The sequence below is a fragment of the Mustelus asterias genome, chromosome 8 (assembly GCF_964213995.1).
Source record: "Mustelus asterias chromosome 8, sMusAst1.hap1.1, whole genome shotgun sequence".
NCBI classification, from domain to species: Eukaryota; Metazoa; Chordata; class Chondrichthyes; order Carcharhiniformes; family Triakidae; genus Mustelus; species Mustelus asterias.
This window is the reverse complement of record NC_135808.1, coordinates 50465536-50482843: the sequence shown is the minus strand read 5'-3', so window position 1 is coordinate 50482843 and position 17308 is coordinate 50465536. Positions and strand designations below refer to the sequence as shown.

Below are 17308 nucleotides of genomic sequence, written 5' to 3'. Positions count from 1 at the left end.
AATTTGTCGACAGTTCTATCAAGCGGCACTTACTAGCAACAACCTGCTCACTGATGTTCAGTTTGGGTTCCGCCAGGGTCACTCAGCTCCTGACCTCATTACAGCCTTGGTTCAAACATGGACAAAAGAGCTGAACCCCAGAGGTGAGGTGAGAGTGACTGCCCTTGACACCAAGGCAGCATTTGACCGAGTGTGGCATCAAGGAGCCCTCGCAAAACTGGAGCCAATGGGAATCAGGGGAAAACTCTCCACTGGCTGGAGTCACACCCAGCACAAAGGAAGATGGTTGTGGTTATTGGATTTTAAAGTTTAAGTGTCAGTATTAGTGTCACAAATAGGCTTACATTAACACTGCAATGAAGTTACTGTGAAAATCCTGTAGTTGCCACACTTGGCGGCGCCTGTTCGGGTACACCGAGGGAGAATTTAGCATGCACCTAAACCAGCACGTCCTTTGGACTGTTGGAGGAAACCGGAGCTCCCGGAGGAAACCCACACAGACACAGGGAGAACATGCAGATTCCATACAGACGGTGACCCAAGAGGAATCAAACCCGGGTCCCTGGCGCTGCGCCACCCAATATGATGAGAAAATGGTTGTGGTTAGCGGATTTCTATCTGAGATTGCCTTGGGACATCACTGCAGGAGTTCCTCAGGGTAGTGTCTGAGACACAACCATCTTCAGCTGCTTCATTAATAACCTTCAGAAGTGGGGATGTTCACTGATGATTGCACAATGCTCAGCACCATTCACAACTCCTCAGATATTGAAGCAGGAACATTCGTGCCACACAAGTGCCACGGAACCACCATCTCCAACAAGAGAGAATTTTAACATCTCCCCTTGACATTCAATGTCATTACCATTACTGAATCCCCCACTGTAAAATCCTGTTGGATATGATTGACCAGAAACTCAACTGGACCAGCCTATAAATACTGTGGCTACAAGAGCAGGTCAGTGGATAGGAATCCTGCGGTGAGTAACTCACATCCTGACTCTCCAAAGCCTGTCCACCATCTACAAGGCACAAGTCCGGAGTGTGATGGAATACTCTCCACTTGTCTGGATGAGTAGAGCTCCCAGCAACACTCAAGAAGCTCAACACCATCCAGGACAAAGTAGCCCCGCTTGATTAGCATCACATTCGCAAATGTTAAATCCCTCCACCACTGTCAAACAGTGGCAGTAATGTGTAGCATCTATAAGGTACCCTGCATAAATTCACCAAGGTTCCAGAGGCAGCACCTTCCAAACACATGAGCACTGCCATCTGGAAAGACAAAAGCAGCAGATCAACACCACCAAGAGGTTTCCCTCCAAGCCACACGCCATTCTGACTTGGAAATACATCACCGTTTCTTCACTGTCGCTGGGTCAAAATCCTGGAACTCCCTCCCTAACAGCACTGTGGGTGTATGTACACCTCATGGACTGAGTTCAAGAAGGCAGCTTATCACCACCTTCTCAAGGGCAATTAGGGATGGGCAATAAATGCTGGTATAACCAGTGACACCCACACCCCGTCAATGAATACATTTTGAATAATTCCTACTTTATGCAATGTCTCATTCTGTGTGTTGAAATCTGGATCCTGTCAGCAGGATATTTGACTGCAGAAGCCTTCAATACCGTGTGCAATTATGTCCCCAACCAAAATCCACATAAAACCTGAATTTATATAGCACCTTAATGTATGAAACATTCAAAGATGTTTCAAAGAGCAGCAGTAAGAGGAATGGGGGAGGGCACGGGGCACATTAGGAAGAGAGATCGAAGGCTTGGGTGAAACGATGGAGTTTGATGGAGGGAGAGACTTGGAGAGGGGAGGGATTAAGGGAGGGAGGTCAGAGAGCAAGGCCTGAGCGTCTGAAGACTCTGCTGTCAGTGGTGGGATGAAGGAAGCAGCGATGGGCAGGAGAGCAGAGTCAGCAGATGGAAGGCGAGGGAGGGAATGTGAGTCTGCAGCAGGACGCAGAGGTAGGGAGGAGTGAGGCCATGGAGAGAATTGAAGGGCAGTGAGGTCAGGGGTCATAGGTCAGTGAGGTCAGGGGTAGTGTTGGAACGACACTTTGTGTGAGACAGGGTCCGGACCCACTGCATTTGGGACATGTTGGAGTTTATGGAGCATGGATGAAGGGAGCCGGAAGAGGATATTGGAATATTGGAGTTAGGGGGTGGGACAAATGGGCTAAGGTTACTGTGCTCACGGGACTGGTGTAGTGCAGAGACGGACAACGTTGTGGAGATGGAAATAAGTGGCTTACGTGATGGAGAGGATGTGGAGTTTGAAGCTCAGCTACTTGAGGCTCCAGTGGGAAGGAAGCCCATGTTTACTGACAGTGAGGAAGGTTATCTCCAATTGCAGCGGGATCTTGGTCAATTGGGCCAGTGGGCTGACGAATGGCAGATGGAGTTTAATTTAGACAAATGCGAGGTGAAGCATTTTGGTAGATTGAACCAGGGCAGGACTTACTCAGTTAATGGTAGGGCGTTGGGGAGAGTTACAGAACAAAGAGATCTAGGGGTACATGTTCATAACTCCTTGAAAGTGGAGTCACAGGTGGACAGAGTGGTGAAGAAGGCATTCAGCATGCTTGGTTTCATCGGTCAGAACATTGAATACAGGAGTTGGGACGTCTTGTTAAAGTTGTACAAGACATTGGTAAGGCCACACTTGGAATACTGTGTGCAATTCTGGTCACCCTATTATAGAAAGGATATTATTAAACTAGAAAGAGTGCAGGGAAGATTTATGAGGATGCTACCGGGACTTGATGGATTGAGTTATAAGGAGAAGCTGAATAGTCTGGGACTTTTTTCTCTGGAGCGTAGGAGGCTGAGGGGTGACCTTATAGAGGTCTATAAAATAATGAGGGGCATAGACAAGGTAGATAGTCAAAATCTTTTCCCAAAGGTAGGGGAATCTAAAACTAGAGGGCATAGATTTAAGGTGAGAGGGGAGAGGTACAAAAGTGTCCAGAGGGGCAATTTTTTCACACAGAGGGTGATGAGTGTCTGGAACAAGCTGCCAGAGGTAGTAGTAGAGGCGGGTACAATTTTATCTTTTAAAAAGCATTTAGATAGTTACATGGGTACGATGGGTATAGAGGGATATGGGCCAAATGCAGCAATTGGGATTCGTTTAGGGGTTGTAAAACAAAAAGGGCGGCATGGACAAGTTGGGCCGCAGGGCCTGTTTCCATGCTGTAAACCTCTATGATCCCTACTGGAGGCTCCAGTGGGAAGGAGGCCCATGTTTACTGGTCCCTACTGGAGGCTCCAGTGGGATGGAGGCCCATGTTTACTGGTCCCTACTGGAGGCTCCAGTGGGAAGAAGGCCCATGTTTACTGGTCCCTATTGGATGCTCCAGTGGGATGGAGGCCCATGTTTGCTGGTCCCCACTGGAGGCTCCAGTGGGAAGGAGGCCCATGTTTACTGGTCCCTATTGGAGGCTCCAGTGGGAAGAAGGCCCATGTTTACTGGTCCCTATTGGAGGCTCCAGTGGGAAGGAGGCCCATGTTTACTGGTCCCTACTGGAGGCTCCAGTGGGATGGAGGCCCATGTTTACTGGTCCCTATTGGAGGCTCCAGTGGGACATGGACACCATGGTGGATGTAAAGTAAAAGCAAAGTTTATTTATTAGTCACAAGTAGGCTTACGTTCACACTGCAATGAAGTTACTGTGAAAATTCCCGAGTCACCAAACTCCAGCGACTGTTCAGGTACACTGAGGGAGAAGTTGGCATGGCGAATTCACCTAACCTGTACATCCTTCGTCTGTGACAGGAAACCGGAGCATCCAGAGGAATCCCACGCAGACACAGGGAGAAGGTGCAAACTCCACACAGACAGTGACACAAGCTGGGAATTGAAACCGGGTCCCCGGCGCTATGAGGCAGCAGTGCTGACCACTGTACCACCCGAGGAGCAGTTTCTTTATGCTAAATGTGTGATTGTCCACCTTTGAGGAAGTCACAAAGTGGATAAAGAGGAACTTGTAGATGTGATGTACACAGAATTCCAAAAGGTATTTAATATATGACCACATCAAATGTTACCACACAAGATACGAGGTCATGGTGTGTGGGCAATATATTAGCATTGATAGAGGATTGGTTAGCTAACTAACAGAAACAAGAGGGAGGGGATAAATGATTGTTTTGGGGTTGGGAAGCTGTAATGAGTGGAATTCTGGAACAATCAGTGCTGGGACCACAACTATTCACAATCCATATCAATGACTTGGATGAAGGGAGTGAATGGAGCTGATGTCCCAATGACACTAAGATAGGTGGGAAAGTAAGTTATAAAGAGGGGGTAGAGAGTCTGCAAAGGGATAGGGACAGGAGAAGTGAGTGGCTAAACAGTTGGAGTATATCCTGGGTAAATGTGAAGGTGTCCACTTTGGCAGGAAGAATAGAACAGCAGTAAACTATTGAAATGGAGAGAGATTGCACAACTCGGTGCTACAGAGGGATCTGGCTGTCCTGGGACATGAACCACAACAAGTTAGTCTGCAGCTACAGCAAGTGATTAGGAAGACAAATGGAATGTTGGTGTTTATTGCAAGGAGAATGGAATATAAAAATAGGGAAGTTTTACTGCAGCTGTACAGAGTCTCGGTGAGTCTACATCTGGAATACTGTGTACAGTTTTGGTCTCCTTATTTGAAAAAGGATATCATTGTGTTGGAAGCAGTTCAGAGAAGATTCACTCGACACATTCATGGGGTGAGGGGTTATCTTGTGAAGAAAAGTTGGACAGGCTGGGCCTGAACCCATTGGAGTTTCGAAGAATGGGAGGTGATCTTATTGAAACATATCAGATTCTGAGGGGACTGACAGAGTGGATACCAGGAGGGTGGTGCCTCTTCTGGGGAAATGAATAGACAGAGGGACAACCGAGAAAGAGAGAGAGAGACGAAGAGAGACGGAAAGAGCGGTAGGGAAAGAGAGATAGCAGAAATGGTGCAAGGCAAGGAGAGAATGACAGGGAGACAGACAGAGAGGGGCAGAGACTGATGGACAGATACAGAGAGAGTGAGAGAGACAGAGACTGAGGGAGGGAGAGAGAAGAAGAGGAAGTGAAAGGTGCTGACGTGGTTTCTCTGGGTCAGACCATTTACAAACTGAGGAACAGGCAGTGAGACTCTGACAGGCTGCAGCTTTATAAAGCAGAGCCCAGTGAAGGGAGAGTTTATCAGTAACCAGGCACAGGGACACGACCACACACCATGATTTCAGCCATCCAGCTGCTCTGGCCTCTGGCATTCTGCATCGCAGGTACAAATCTCTCTCCTTCCACCTTGAATATTTTCCTGCTCTCCATTTCAATCCAATTCTCCTGACTTGTGATTGAAGGGAAAATGCTGAAAGGAGAGGAACAGTCAGTGTCTCCAACAATATCTCATTGTACAGCGTCTTTCTGTGACAGTTCTTACTTCACTCTGTTTCTCTATTACCCCTCAGGTATCAGTGGAGACATCATCATGACCCAGTCTCCCCCGGTGCTGTCAGTGAGCCTGGGCCAGACCGCCACCATCACCTGTACGGCCAGTCAATCTGTTAGCAGTTACGTGAGTTGGTACCAACAGCGAGAAGGACAGAAACCGGCTCTGCTGATCTATAATGCAGCAACTCGATTCACAGGAATATCCGACCGATTCACCGGCAGTGGATCTGGGACAAGATTCACCCTGACAATCAGCAATGTACAGAATGAGGATGTCGCTGATTATTACTGTCAGCAATATAGCAGCTACCCTCTACACAGTGATACAGAGCCTTACAAAAACCCCAACACACACAGCACCACCTCCTGTACTGACACATCCCACAGTTTAATATAATATATAATAATGGACACACAGTCCCACCTCCTGTACTGACACATCCCACAGTTTTATATAATATATAATAATGGACACACAGTCCCACCTCCTGTACTGACACATCCCACAGTTTTATATAATATATAATAATGGACACACAGTCCCACCTCCTGTACTGACACATCCCACAGTTTTATATAATATATAATAATGGACACACAGTCCCACCTCCTGTACTGACACATCCCACAGTTTTATATAATATATAATAATGGACACACAGTCCCACCTCCTGTACTGACACATCCCACAGTTTTATATAATATATAATAATGGACACACAGTCCCACCTCCTGTACTGACACATCCCACAGTTTTATATAATATATAATAATGGACACACAGTCCCACCTCCTGTACTGACACATCCCACAGTTTTATATAATATATAATAAAGACAAGAAAGGAAACTGGACAAATTATTTGCACTGTCCACTACACACTCCAGTCCCTGTGGTGTCCACCGCTCGCTGAAGGCCTCGAGTTTCCCTCTTACTCTCCATGTCCACATATGAAGAGCAGCTGAAAGATTCATCATCTCAAATTAGAATTCTCAACTCTCCCGACAAAACACTGAGACATTGAGAGAAACAGAGAGAGAGAAACAGAGCGAGAGAAACAGAGAGAGAGAAACAGAGAGAGAGAAACAGAGAGAGAGAAACAGAGAGAGAGAAAGAGTGAGAGAGAAAGAGTGAGTGAGAAACAGAGAGAGAGAAACAGAGAGAGAGAAAGAGTGAGAGAGAAACAGAGAGAGAGAAACAGAGAGAGAGAAAGACTGAGAGAGAAAGAGTGAGAGAGAAAGAGTGAGAGAGAAACAGAGAGAGAGAAACAGAGAGAGAGAAAGAGTGAGAGAGAAAGAGTGAGAGAGAAAGAGTGAGAGAGAAGAGATGAGTCAGTGAGTGAGTGAGGCAGAGAGCAGAGGTTTTTGTACAGCTCCTGCACTGGAAGCTGTCAGTGTGCCTTACGTTCGGTAAAGGAACCAAACTCAGACTGAGTAAGTAAAGCCCAATCCTCCGTTATTAACCCTTTCAATGCTGAAACTTTCTCAAACACAAATGCTGAATAGTTGAAGGTGTTGGTGAGGGAGCTGCAGTCAATGAAATGGTTGATTGAAGAACATTGTGTGGAACAGGGAGCCCAGCTGTATTTCTTTCCTTCCATTCCCCCCTTTAAGCAGCAAGATATAAGTAAGCAGCTTTTACCCACCGTGTGGAGGAGATCTGGACGTTTGCAGACTGTGCTCACATTCCTGCAGCATGGAGTGAAATCACTCTCTAGACTCCTGTCAGTCTCAGTGTGACACACACAGGCAGAGTTTGATGTGAAGTCGGACTCCCTGTCACACTCTCTGATATAACTGATCACAGCACCAGCACAGTGAGACACCGAGGTGCCACCTCCCCCAGCTTTCACTCTGCTCTCTCCACTCCCTGCTTATCTCTTGCTAAAGTTCTGATGACAAACAGCTACAGCAGGGCTCACAATCCAGTGGCTTCAGTGTTCCAGGCTTTTGGGGAGACTCTCAGTTACTTTCTCTTTGGGACGAGTTCAGTCCAATATTTATCCCGGATCCAACATCACTGAAAATGCTGATTGTTCTCATTGCTGTGTGTGGGATCTTGCTGTGTACATGTTGTGACCAGTCCTCAGACAAGGTCCCTCATTTGTTAACTTCCTGAACTGGATCCCAATTTTGTTTTGCTCCTGGGTGAGGAGTAATCAGCTGGATCCCTGACTTATTCAACCCCGCCCTCGATTGGTCACAACAAGGTTCATTTAAAATGGATCCCTTCACCCGTGGAAACCTTACACAGTCCACGTAATCCTTTATTAGCCATTGAATCTCTACAGTGCAGAAGGAGGCGATTCAGTCCATCGAATCTGTACCAACTCTCTGAAAGAGCTTCTTCCCCAGGCTCCCCACCCTATCCCTGTAACCCTGCGCATTTACCATTGCTAATCCACCTAAAGGACACACTAGGGGTAATTTAGCATGGCCAATCCATCTAACCTGCAGATCTTTGGACTGTGGGAGGTAACTGGACCATCCGGAGGAATGTCTCAACTCACATTCTGTCACACCCGCACCAGTACACACAGCTCAGGTGTGCAGTTGGATTTTTAACTCATTTCCCTGTTGTTTCCTGAAAGGTAACAAACAAACATGTCTTTCACCCTCGAGTCAGTTTACTTTGAACTCAGACTATTTCCACATTCTGAGGTATAACTCAACAGGAGATGGGTTTTGGATGTCTGCTGAGATGTGACAATAAGTCTCCATTGTTTCCGTAACCACAGCAGATTAAACTTCAGTCTTCGGCATTTTTTCTATCTCCATTTCTATTTCCTGTTTGAAGAAGTCCCTGACACCCTTCAGGTGTGACATTCCAACTAGTCTTGGGACTGGTCAGTCAAATATAATCCACATCGGAATTTTCCAGAAGCTGGTCACTTTACATTCTCGGCCATCTTGGCTCAGTCAGAGTGTCAAAGAGTTTTACATCACAGAAAGAGGCTCTTCAGCCCATCCAGTCTCTGCCGGCATTCAAGCACCCAACTATTCTAATCCCATTTTCCAGCACTTGGTCCGTTGCCTTGTATGCTTTGGAATTTCAAATGCTCATCTAAATACTTCTTAAATGTTGTGAGGGTTCCTGTGTCTCCCACCCTTTCAGGCAGTGAGTTCCAGATTCCCAATACCCTCTGAGTGAAAAGGTTTTTCCTCCAATCCCTCAAAATCTTCTGCTTCTGAGATTAAATCTATGCTCCCTGGTTATTGAATCTGCTGCTAAAAGGGGAAAAGTTTCTTCGTATCTGCTCTATGTCTTCATAATTCTGACCTGCTGCAGTTATACAGGGCCTTGGTGAGGCCGCACTGGGAATATTGTGCGCAGTTTTGGTCTCCCTATCTCAGGAAGGATATATTTGCTCCAGAGGGAGTGCAGAGCAGGTATCCCAAACTGATTCCTGTTATAATGGGACTGATGAATGAGGAGACATTGAGTTGGTTAAGACTTATATTCACCGGAGTTCAGAGGAATAAGGAGGCAACTCATGGAGACCTATAAAATTCTAACAGGTGAGGGGGATTAGTGAGGTAAATACATGGGGTTATGGGGTAAGAGTCGATGCAGACTCGATGGGCCGAATGGACTCCGCCTGCACTTCAGGGATTCTATTGTCCATGTCTGTGCCGGCCACCAAGCACCTATCTATTCCAATCCCATTTTCCAGCATTTGGTCCGTTGCCTTGTTTGCTTTGGAATTTCAAGCGCTCATCTAAATGCTTCTTAAATGTTGTGAGGGTTCCCACCTCCACCACCCTTTCAGGCAGTGAGATCCAGATTCCCAGCACCCTCTGGGTGAAAAGATTTCCCTCAAGTCCCTCAAAATCTGCTGCCTCTGTGATTAAGGGGAAAAGTTTCCTCATATCTACCCTATCTCTGTCCCTCGTAATTCTGTCTTTCTGCAGTAATACAGGGCCTTGGTGAGGCCACACTGGGAATAATGTGTACAGTTTTACTCTCCTTATCTGAGGAAGGATGTTTTTGCGACAGAGGGAGTGCAGCAAAGGTTTACTGGAATGATTTCTGCGATAGTGGGATTGATGTAGGAGGAGAGATTGTGTTGGTTAAGATTATATTTTTTTTAAAGTTTATTTATTAGTCACAAATAGGCTTACATTTACACTGCAATGAAGTCACTGTGAAAATCCCCATGTGGCCACATTCTGGCGCCTGTTCGGGGATACTGAGGGAGACTTTAGCTTGGCCAATTCACCTAACCTGCACACCTTTTGGACTGTGGGAGGAAACCTTAACACCTGGAGGAAACCCACACAGACATGGGGAGAATGTGCAAACTCCACACAGACAGTGACCCAAGCCGGGAATCGAACCTAGCCCCCTGGCACTGTGAGGCAGCAGTGCTAACCACTGTGCCACCGTGCTGCCCCCACTGCAGTTCAGAAGAATGAGGGGGGATCGCATAAAAATCAATAAAATTCCAACAGGACTAGACAGGGTAGATACAGGAAGCATGTTCCCAGTGCTGGGAGCGTCCAGTTTGAGGGGTCACAGTCTGAGAATATGGGGTAAACCTTTTAGGACTGAGGTGAGGAGAAATTCCTTCACCCAGAGAGGCGTAAACCTGTGGAATTCACTATCACAGAAAGCAGTTGAGGCCAAAATATTGTACGTTTTCAAGAAGGAGTTAGATTTAACTCTTGGGGTGAATGGGATCAAAGGATTTGCGGGGGAAGACAGGATCTGGCTACTGATTGGATGATCAGAAATGATCATGATGAATAGTGGAGCAGGCTCAAAGGGCCGAATGGCCTCCTCCTGTTCCTATTTTCTGTGATTCTATGCAGACCAGCATTTATCACCCATCCCCAATTGCCCTGGTGAAGTTGGTGCTGAGGTGGTGGAATAAGTTCTACTCCAATGAGTATCGGCCCAACCTGCTCAAGCTTTCCTCATAAGACAATCCATTACTCAGTGGAATCAGCCTCGTGAACCATCTCTGAACTCTTTCCAATGCTACTATATCCTTCCTTAAGTATGGAGACCAAAAGTGTCCACAATATTCCAGGTGTGATTTTCTCAAGGTGCTGTACAGCTGCAGCAAAACATCCCTACTTTTATACTCATCCTCATTGCAATGAAGAGCAACATTCCATTTGTCTTCCTAATTTATTGCTGTTCCTGGATGGAAAGACATCCAGATCACTCGATAGAATCTCTCCAGTTTACTAGTATTCTGCTCTATCCTCCTGCCAAAGTGGACAACCTCACATTTTCCCACATTATACTCCATCTGTCAATGTTTTCCCACTCACTGAACCTATCTCTATCCCTTTTCAGACTCTGCATCCTCCTCACAACTTGTATTTCTACTTTTCATTTTATCATCAGCACGTTTAGTGACATTCCTCTCATTCCCTTCATCCAGCTCATTAATATAGATTGTAGAGTATAAAACCCCAAACAACAACCATCTTCCATTGTGCTGGGTATAACTCCAAAGAGCGGAGAGTTTTCCCCTGATTCCCATGGGCTCCAGTTTTGCGAGGGATCCTTGATGCCACACTCGGTCAAATGCTGCCTTGATGTCAAGGGCAGTCACTCTCACCTCACCTCTGGAGTTCAGCTCTTTTGTCCATGTTTGAACCAAGGCTGTAATGAGGTCAGGAGCTGAGTGACCCTGGCGGAACCCAAACTGAGTGTCAGTGAGCAGATTATTGCTGAGTAAGTGCTGCTTGGTAATCGCTCTGGATATGTTCAGATCACATTGCTGATGATCGAGAGTAGACTGATGGGGCGGTTATTGTGCGGATTGGATTTGTCCTGGTTTTTGTGCACATTTCATAACCGGGTAATTTATCACAATGTTGGGTTGATGCCAGTGTTGTAGATGTACTGGAACAGCTTGGCTAGGGACGCGGGAAGTTCTGGAGCACACGTCTTCAGGACCTCCAGAGGAGGTCGAGATGGATCATCCACGTGGCACTTCTGGCTGAAGATTTCTGCAAGTGCTTCAGCCTTATCTTTTGCACTGATGTTCTGGGTTCCTCCGTCATTGAGGATGGGGATATTTGTGGAGCCTCCTCCTCCAGTGAGTTGTTTAATTTTCCCCCACCATTCACGGCTGGATGTGGCAGGACTGCAGAGCTTAGATCTGATCCATTAGTTGTGGGATGGTTTAGCTCTGTCTATCACTTGCTGCTTCTGCTGTTTGACACACAGTCCTGTGTTGTAGCTTCACCAGGTCAATATCTCATTTTTCAGTATGTCTGCTGTTGCTCCTGCCGTGTCCTCCTGCACTCTTCATTGAACTGAAAGCAGCAGAGAATCCACAGAAACAGACTGATGTTTGTCTGATTTGTCTGTGTGTTTATTAGATGTGACTGAGCAGATAGCAAGAGTTTCAGCAGCAACAAAGACATTTCTCTAGTTCACCTCCCACTTTCCGCATCCACTTCCAAAATCCTCATGGGGAAAGGGCTCAGCACCTGTCAGCGACTGATTAAATGTCCCCCCTCTAGACTATAGGCTTCCCATAATCTGCTCTCCATCTCTCTCCTGAAGACACTCTCTCTGGCTGGGGAACAGCTCCACCCTCCCCAAGTGGCCTCATTCCTCATTTTTCAGTATGTCTGCTGTTGCTCCTGGCATGTCCTCCTGCACTCTTCATTCAACTGAAAGCAGCAGAGAATCCACAGAAACAGAATGATACCTCAAATCCCACATCATCCAGGCTGAGATCCAGTGCAGTATTGAGCGAGTGCTGCACTGTCAGAGGTGCCGTCTTTCAGATGAGACAAACTGATATCTGTCCTCTCAGGGGGTGTGAAAGATTCCATGGTACCCTTGGAAGAAGAGCAGGGGAGTTCACCCCGATGTACTGGTCAATATTTATCCCTCAATCAACATCACTACAAATCTGCTTATCTGTTCATTCTCACTCTGCTCCCTGGGATCTTGCTGTGCACAATGAGCTGTAAAACACTTTGGGACATTCTGAGGTGGTGACAGGTGCTATAGAAATGTAATTCTGTCTTTGAGGTTGGAGATTCCTGATCCTAACCCTCACTCATTATCCACACACTCACACCCTCCAGAGGTCATGGGGTCATTCGGAGCAGTGACCCTGTCTGACCCCTGGACACTGAGACTAATTCTAACCTCACCCTTGACCTCAGCCAAGTGCTGGGGGTAAGGTTTGAAATGAAATCTGGAAGCTTCTACACTGACAGCCAATCAGAATGCTGTGTGAAGTGTGTTGATCCAAGTCTGCTGCAATGTTCTGGGATAAAGTTCTCCTGATCTGTGTGTGATCTGAGGTTTGTTGATGCTCAACCTGTATCCCCCAGACAGACTGAACAATAGTTCCAGCTTCCTGACTGGTTAACAGTCTCTTAAAGGGACACTGTGTCTTTAAATACTCTCATTATTAACCATTTCAGTGCTGAATTTGTTGTAACTTTCTTTATATATGCAAAATGATTTAACCAGCTTCAAATCAAACCTTTACCCCCAGACACTGAACTAATTTGAAATCGAACGTGCCACTTTCCCTTGAATCCCATCAGCCTGTAATTTTAAACAGCATTATCCGTCCTCCAGTCCTCCCACACCACACCTGTAGCCAGAGAGGATTGGAAAATAATGGTCAGAGTCTCTGCTTTTTCTTCCCGTGCTTCCCTTCGCATCCTGGGATACATTTCACCCGGGCCTGGGAATTTTTCCACTTTCAAAGATGATAAGCACATTAATATCTCCTCCCACACTATCATTATCCCATTGATTATTTCACAATCCCTCTCCTCCTGAACTACAATGTTAGCTTTATCCCTCTCATTTGTGATATCTGATGTAAATTATTCATGAAGAACCATCACCGTGTCTTCTCCCTCCACACACAAGTTACCTTGTTGCTCTCTGACCTGCCCTATTCATTCCTTAGTTATCCTCCTTGCAATGTCCCACGCTATTGCTTTGTGTGAACATATTTGTTCTGAACTCCATCTCCAGCTCGAATATCCTCCCACTGCTCTGACACTGATTTACCTTCAAGTCGCTATTTCCTCTCCATTTTGGCAAATCCCAGTTTCGTGAAATTGGCCTTTTCCCAATTTAAAACGTTTACTCTTGATCGATCTTTCCCCTTTTCCGTAACTACTCTAAATCTAACTGTATTATGATCACTATTACCCAAATGCTCTCCCACTGATACACCTTCCACATGCCGAGATTCATTCTATAAAACTGCCCAAAACTGCCCCTTCGCTTGTTGGGATTGTTCCGTGCTGGTTAAAAAATTTCCCCCGGAATGGATTTTCAGAATTCTGCAACATCGAAACATTGACACTGATTTGATCCCAGTCAATATTCGGGAAGTTGAAAGCCTGAAAATGGCAGTGATTAAAATTCCTTCTCTTCTCTTTCAGCCCGTGAGAATTCACAACCCACGCTGACCCTGCTGCCCCCCTCCCCGGAGGAGGTCAAGAACAAGGGCACTGCCACCCTGGTGTGCCTTGCCAATCACTTCTATCCCGATGAGGTGGAGGTGAAGTGGAAGAAGGATGGTGCAGCCATTTCCAACGGGGTTCAGACCAGCAACTACCTGCGAGCTTCAGACAACACCTACAGCGTCAGCAGCCTGCTGACCCTCTCTGGCTCCGACTGGGAGTCCAACGCCCGCTTCTCCTGTGCCCTCACCCACGTCAGCCTCTCCTCGCCCCTCAGCAAGAGCGTCAGTAGATCAGAATGTGCCTAGAGTGTTAGAGACAGTCCACAGAGGAGGCACAACTTGGAATAGAACAGGGGTGAGCTGGGAGGGCAAAGGTCATTATCAGCATTGAATTACAACTCTCTTCCTCCTCGGGACTGGGTCTGAGACACTTCTGAGGGTCAGGGGTTAAAGCACGTTATTGGTATAGTGTAGAGGGAGCTTTACTTTGTATTTAACCCTGTGGTGTTACTGTCCTGGGAGAGTTTGATGGGGACAGTGCAGACTCGTGATAACAAGTACAACCTCTGGAAGATGCTGAAGAGTGTCAGCTGTACAATAATAATGTGACCCTGTGAAGTGTCTGCTTCAGTAAACCAGACCTCCTTCCTGCTCACCCTGCAGTTACAATTGAAGCTTTAGTCACTGTTTAAAGGGACAGGATTCTCATGTTATTGAGAAAATCTCCACAAGTGTTTTAATAAACCTCCATTCTCCCTGTGAATTTCTCCAGCTTCCTCTGGCTGGGCTGTTTTTTCTGTCAATGTCAATGTGTAAAAGGTAATAAACATTAAGAATATTCCGTTTCTGTCTGGTGAGTGCTTTGGAAACGTCCCACCTCCCCATCAGCTGATTGGCTGCATTTCACCAAGTGATTGTCCTGATTGGCTGCTTGGTCTGTCAATCAATGACACATCTGCAGAAGATTGGATTCAAAGCCAATGATCATTCATTTGAAAATTATCAGTTTGATCTGGAATCTCTTGAGTGACAAGATTGAAAACAGAAAAGAAACTGAAAGTTGCTGGGATTAAACCATCACAATCACAATTCTCCACCCCATATTCACCACCTCCCCCTTGACCTTAACCATCTCACGTGGTCTCACTGCTCCCAGAGTTTCAATCAGAGATAAGACCATCTCTGATCACTTCCTTGTATCACTCCCCAGCCACATCCTCCTTCCACACCCCCAACCCTACCCCCTTCTGTATCCATCCCTGCAAAAACCTATTCCCCAATCCACTTACAACCGCACTTTCCAATTCCCATCTATCTTCAATTTCATTTTACCAGAAGCCAGTTGATTCTCAGACCAGCTCTGTGGGGAGGCAACCCCTTTGTTTCTCCTCACCCAACTCTTCCAGCTGTGTCCATTCAATTACAACCGCACTTTCCAAATCCCAACTATCGAGTCTCTGGCCCTCCGATCACCACAACATTTCTGCAGCGACTGATTGGCTCCCCCTCACCCCCACCTTTGATATCCTAATCCCCAATAAAACCATGATTCCCTCTCCCCCCGGCCGTTCCCCCTGCTCCGGCCTCATCTCCACTCACTTCATCCCAGGGACACAGACTTGAAAGGATCTGGTGGACAACTGGTTCATCCATCCACTGGCTGATCTGGCTGGAGCACTTCAAACACTTCCGGCTCCTACTCTCATCTGCTAAAACTGCTGACTATTCCAGGATCATCCTGGAATGAGAAGATAAGCTCCGCCTTCTTTACCCAACTGCAGACCAACTTCTTAAACCCCTCTCCCCTGTCCCCTCCCCCCTCACCTCCAGCAACAAGTGTGAGGATCTCACCGAGGTCTTTGTGACTAAGATTGAGACAATCCAATCAGCTGCCTCTGCCACGTCCCTTCCTTCCTCTCACCATCTGGACAAACATCCTCTAATTCTACCTCCCCCGCCCGAGCCCTGAACTCACATCTTTCTCTAGTTTCTCTCCAATCCCCCCTCATGGCTTCTCTGAGCTCATCTTGTCCATGAGAGCGACCTGCTGTTCTCGGTCCATCTGCTGCTGAAAAAGCCTTTGTTCCTCTAGACGTGACTATCCCAATACACTCCTTGCCGTTCTCCCACATTCCACCCTCCGCACACATCAGCTCATCCCAAACTCTGCTGTCCCAGTCTGAACTCACACCAAGTCCCGTTCCCCTATCACCCCCTGTGCTCACTGGCCTACACTGACTCCTGATCAAGCAATGTCTTGATTTTAAACTTCTCATCCTTGTTTTCAAATCCCTCCATGTCCTCACTCCCTCCCTCTCTCTGGAATCTCCTCCAGCCCCACAACCCTTCGAGATATCTGTGTTCCTCTAATCCTGGCCTCTCGTACATTCCTGATCATAATGGGCCCTATTTTACCAATGCGTCGCGCCCGTTTTTGGGTGGGAAAACGTGGTAAAGTCGGGTGTGAGGCCATTAACGCGATCCACGCCCGCGCCCGCGCAGATGGCTACTTTACCGAAACCCGGGAATGGTGGCAATCCGCTTCGCACCCAAAATGAGCGCAACGGTGATTTAAATGTATTTGCATGTATTTTAATTGAATTAATGAACTGCCCGCCCACCTTTATCAGCATTTCCCCCTTTACCGCCACGTTCGCCGACCCGGAATCGCGCCGAAACGGACATGCTGAATAAAAGTCTGAATCGGGCGCTCCAGCTGCTGAAGAGCGAGTTCAGAGCTTCCAGCGGCTCCCTGACTCAGATCGGTGGTGGGGGGGAGGAGGAAGGCAGGTCAGAACATTCTCTGGTTGGGGGGGTGGGGGGAGGGGAGTGAGGCCAGATCGTTGTCTGGTTGGGGGTGGGGGGTGGGGAGGGGGCGCAGGAGGAGGACATGGGTCAGATGTATCTCTGGTGGGGAGTGGGGGGCGGGGTGGGGGGGAGGGAGGCCCGATCGTTGTCTGGTTTGGCGGGGGGGAGGGGGGGTGGAAGGAGGAGGAGGCGGGTCAGATGTATCTCTGGTGGGGAGATGGGGAGGGGGTGGAGGGAGGCCCGATCGTTGTCTGGTGGTGGGGAGGGCGGGGAGGGCTGATCATTGTCTGGTGGGGAGGGAGGAGGAGGCGGGTCAGATGTTCCTCTGGGTGGGGGGAGTGAGGCCCGATCATTCGCTGAGATGGGGGGGGAGGAGGGAGGCGGGTAAGATGTGTCTCTGGTGAAGAGGGGGGGGGGGAGGCCCGATCGCTCACTGGTCAGGGGGGGGCACTGGTCAGGGGGGGGCGCAGATGGATCTCTGGTGGGGGAGGGGGGCAGGGGAGTCTGCTGCCACTCTGCGGGTGATCGGTGGGGGGGGGGGAAGGGGGCAGGAGTCACGATCGGTCTGGGTAGCGGGGGGGGGTTGATAAGGGGGACAGTGATGTCTGTGGGGGCCAACGCTCCCGCTTT

At 47.7% G+C, this 17308-nt stretch overlaps 1 gene segment (V, D, J or C); it reads left to right on the top strand.

Annotated features, from left to right (window-relative positions):
* The first annotated feature begins 5144 nt into the window (after positions 1-5144).
* LOC144497145 (Ig kappa chain V region Mem5-like) lies at positions 5145-14711 on the top strand. The segment is given in 4 exon segments: positions 5145-5288; positions 5475-5777; positions 6852-6890; positions 13848-14711. Coding segments are annotated over 4 exon segments (720 nt in total).
* Positions 14712-17308: the final 2597 nt, after the last annotated feature.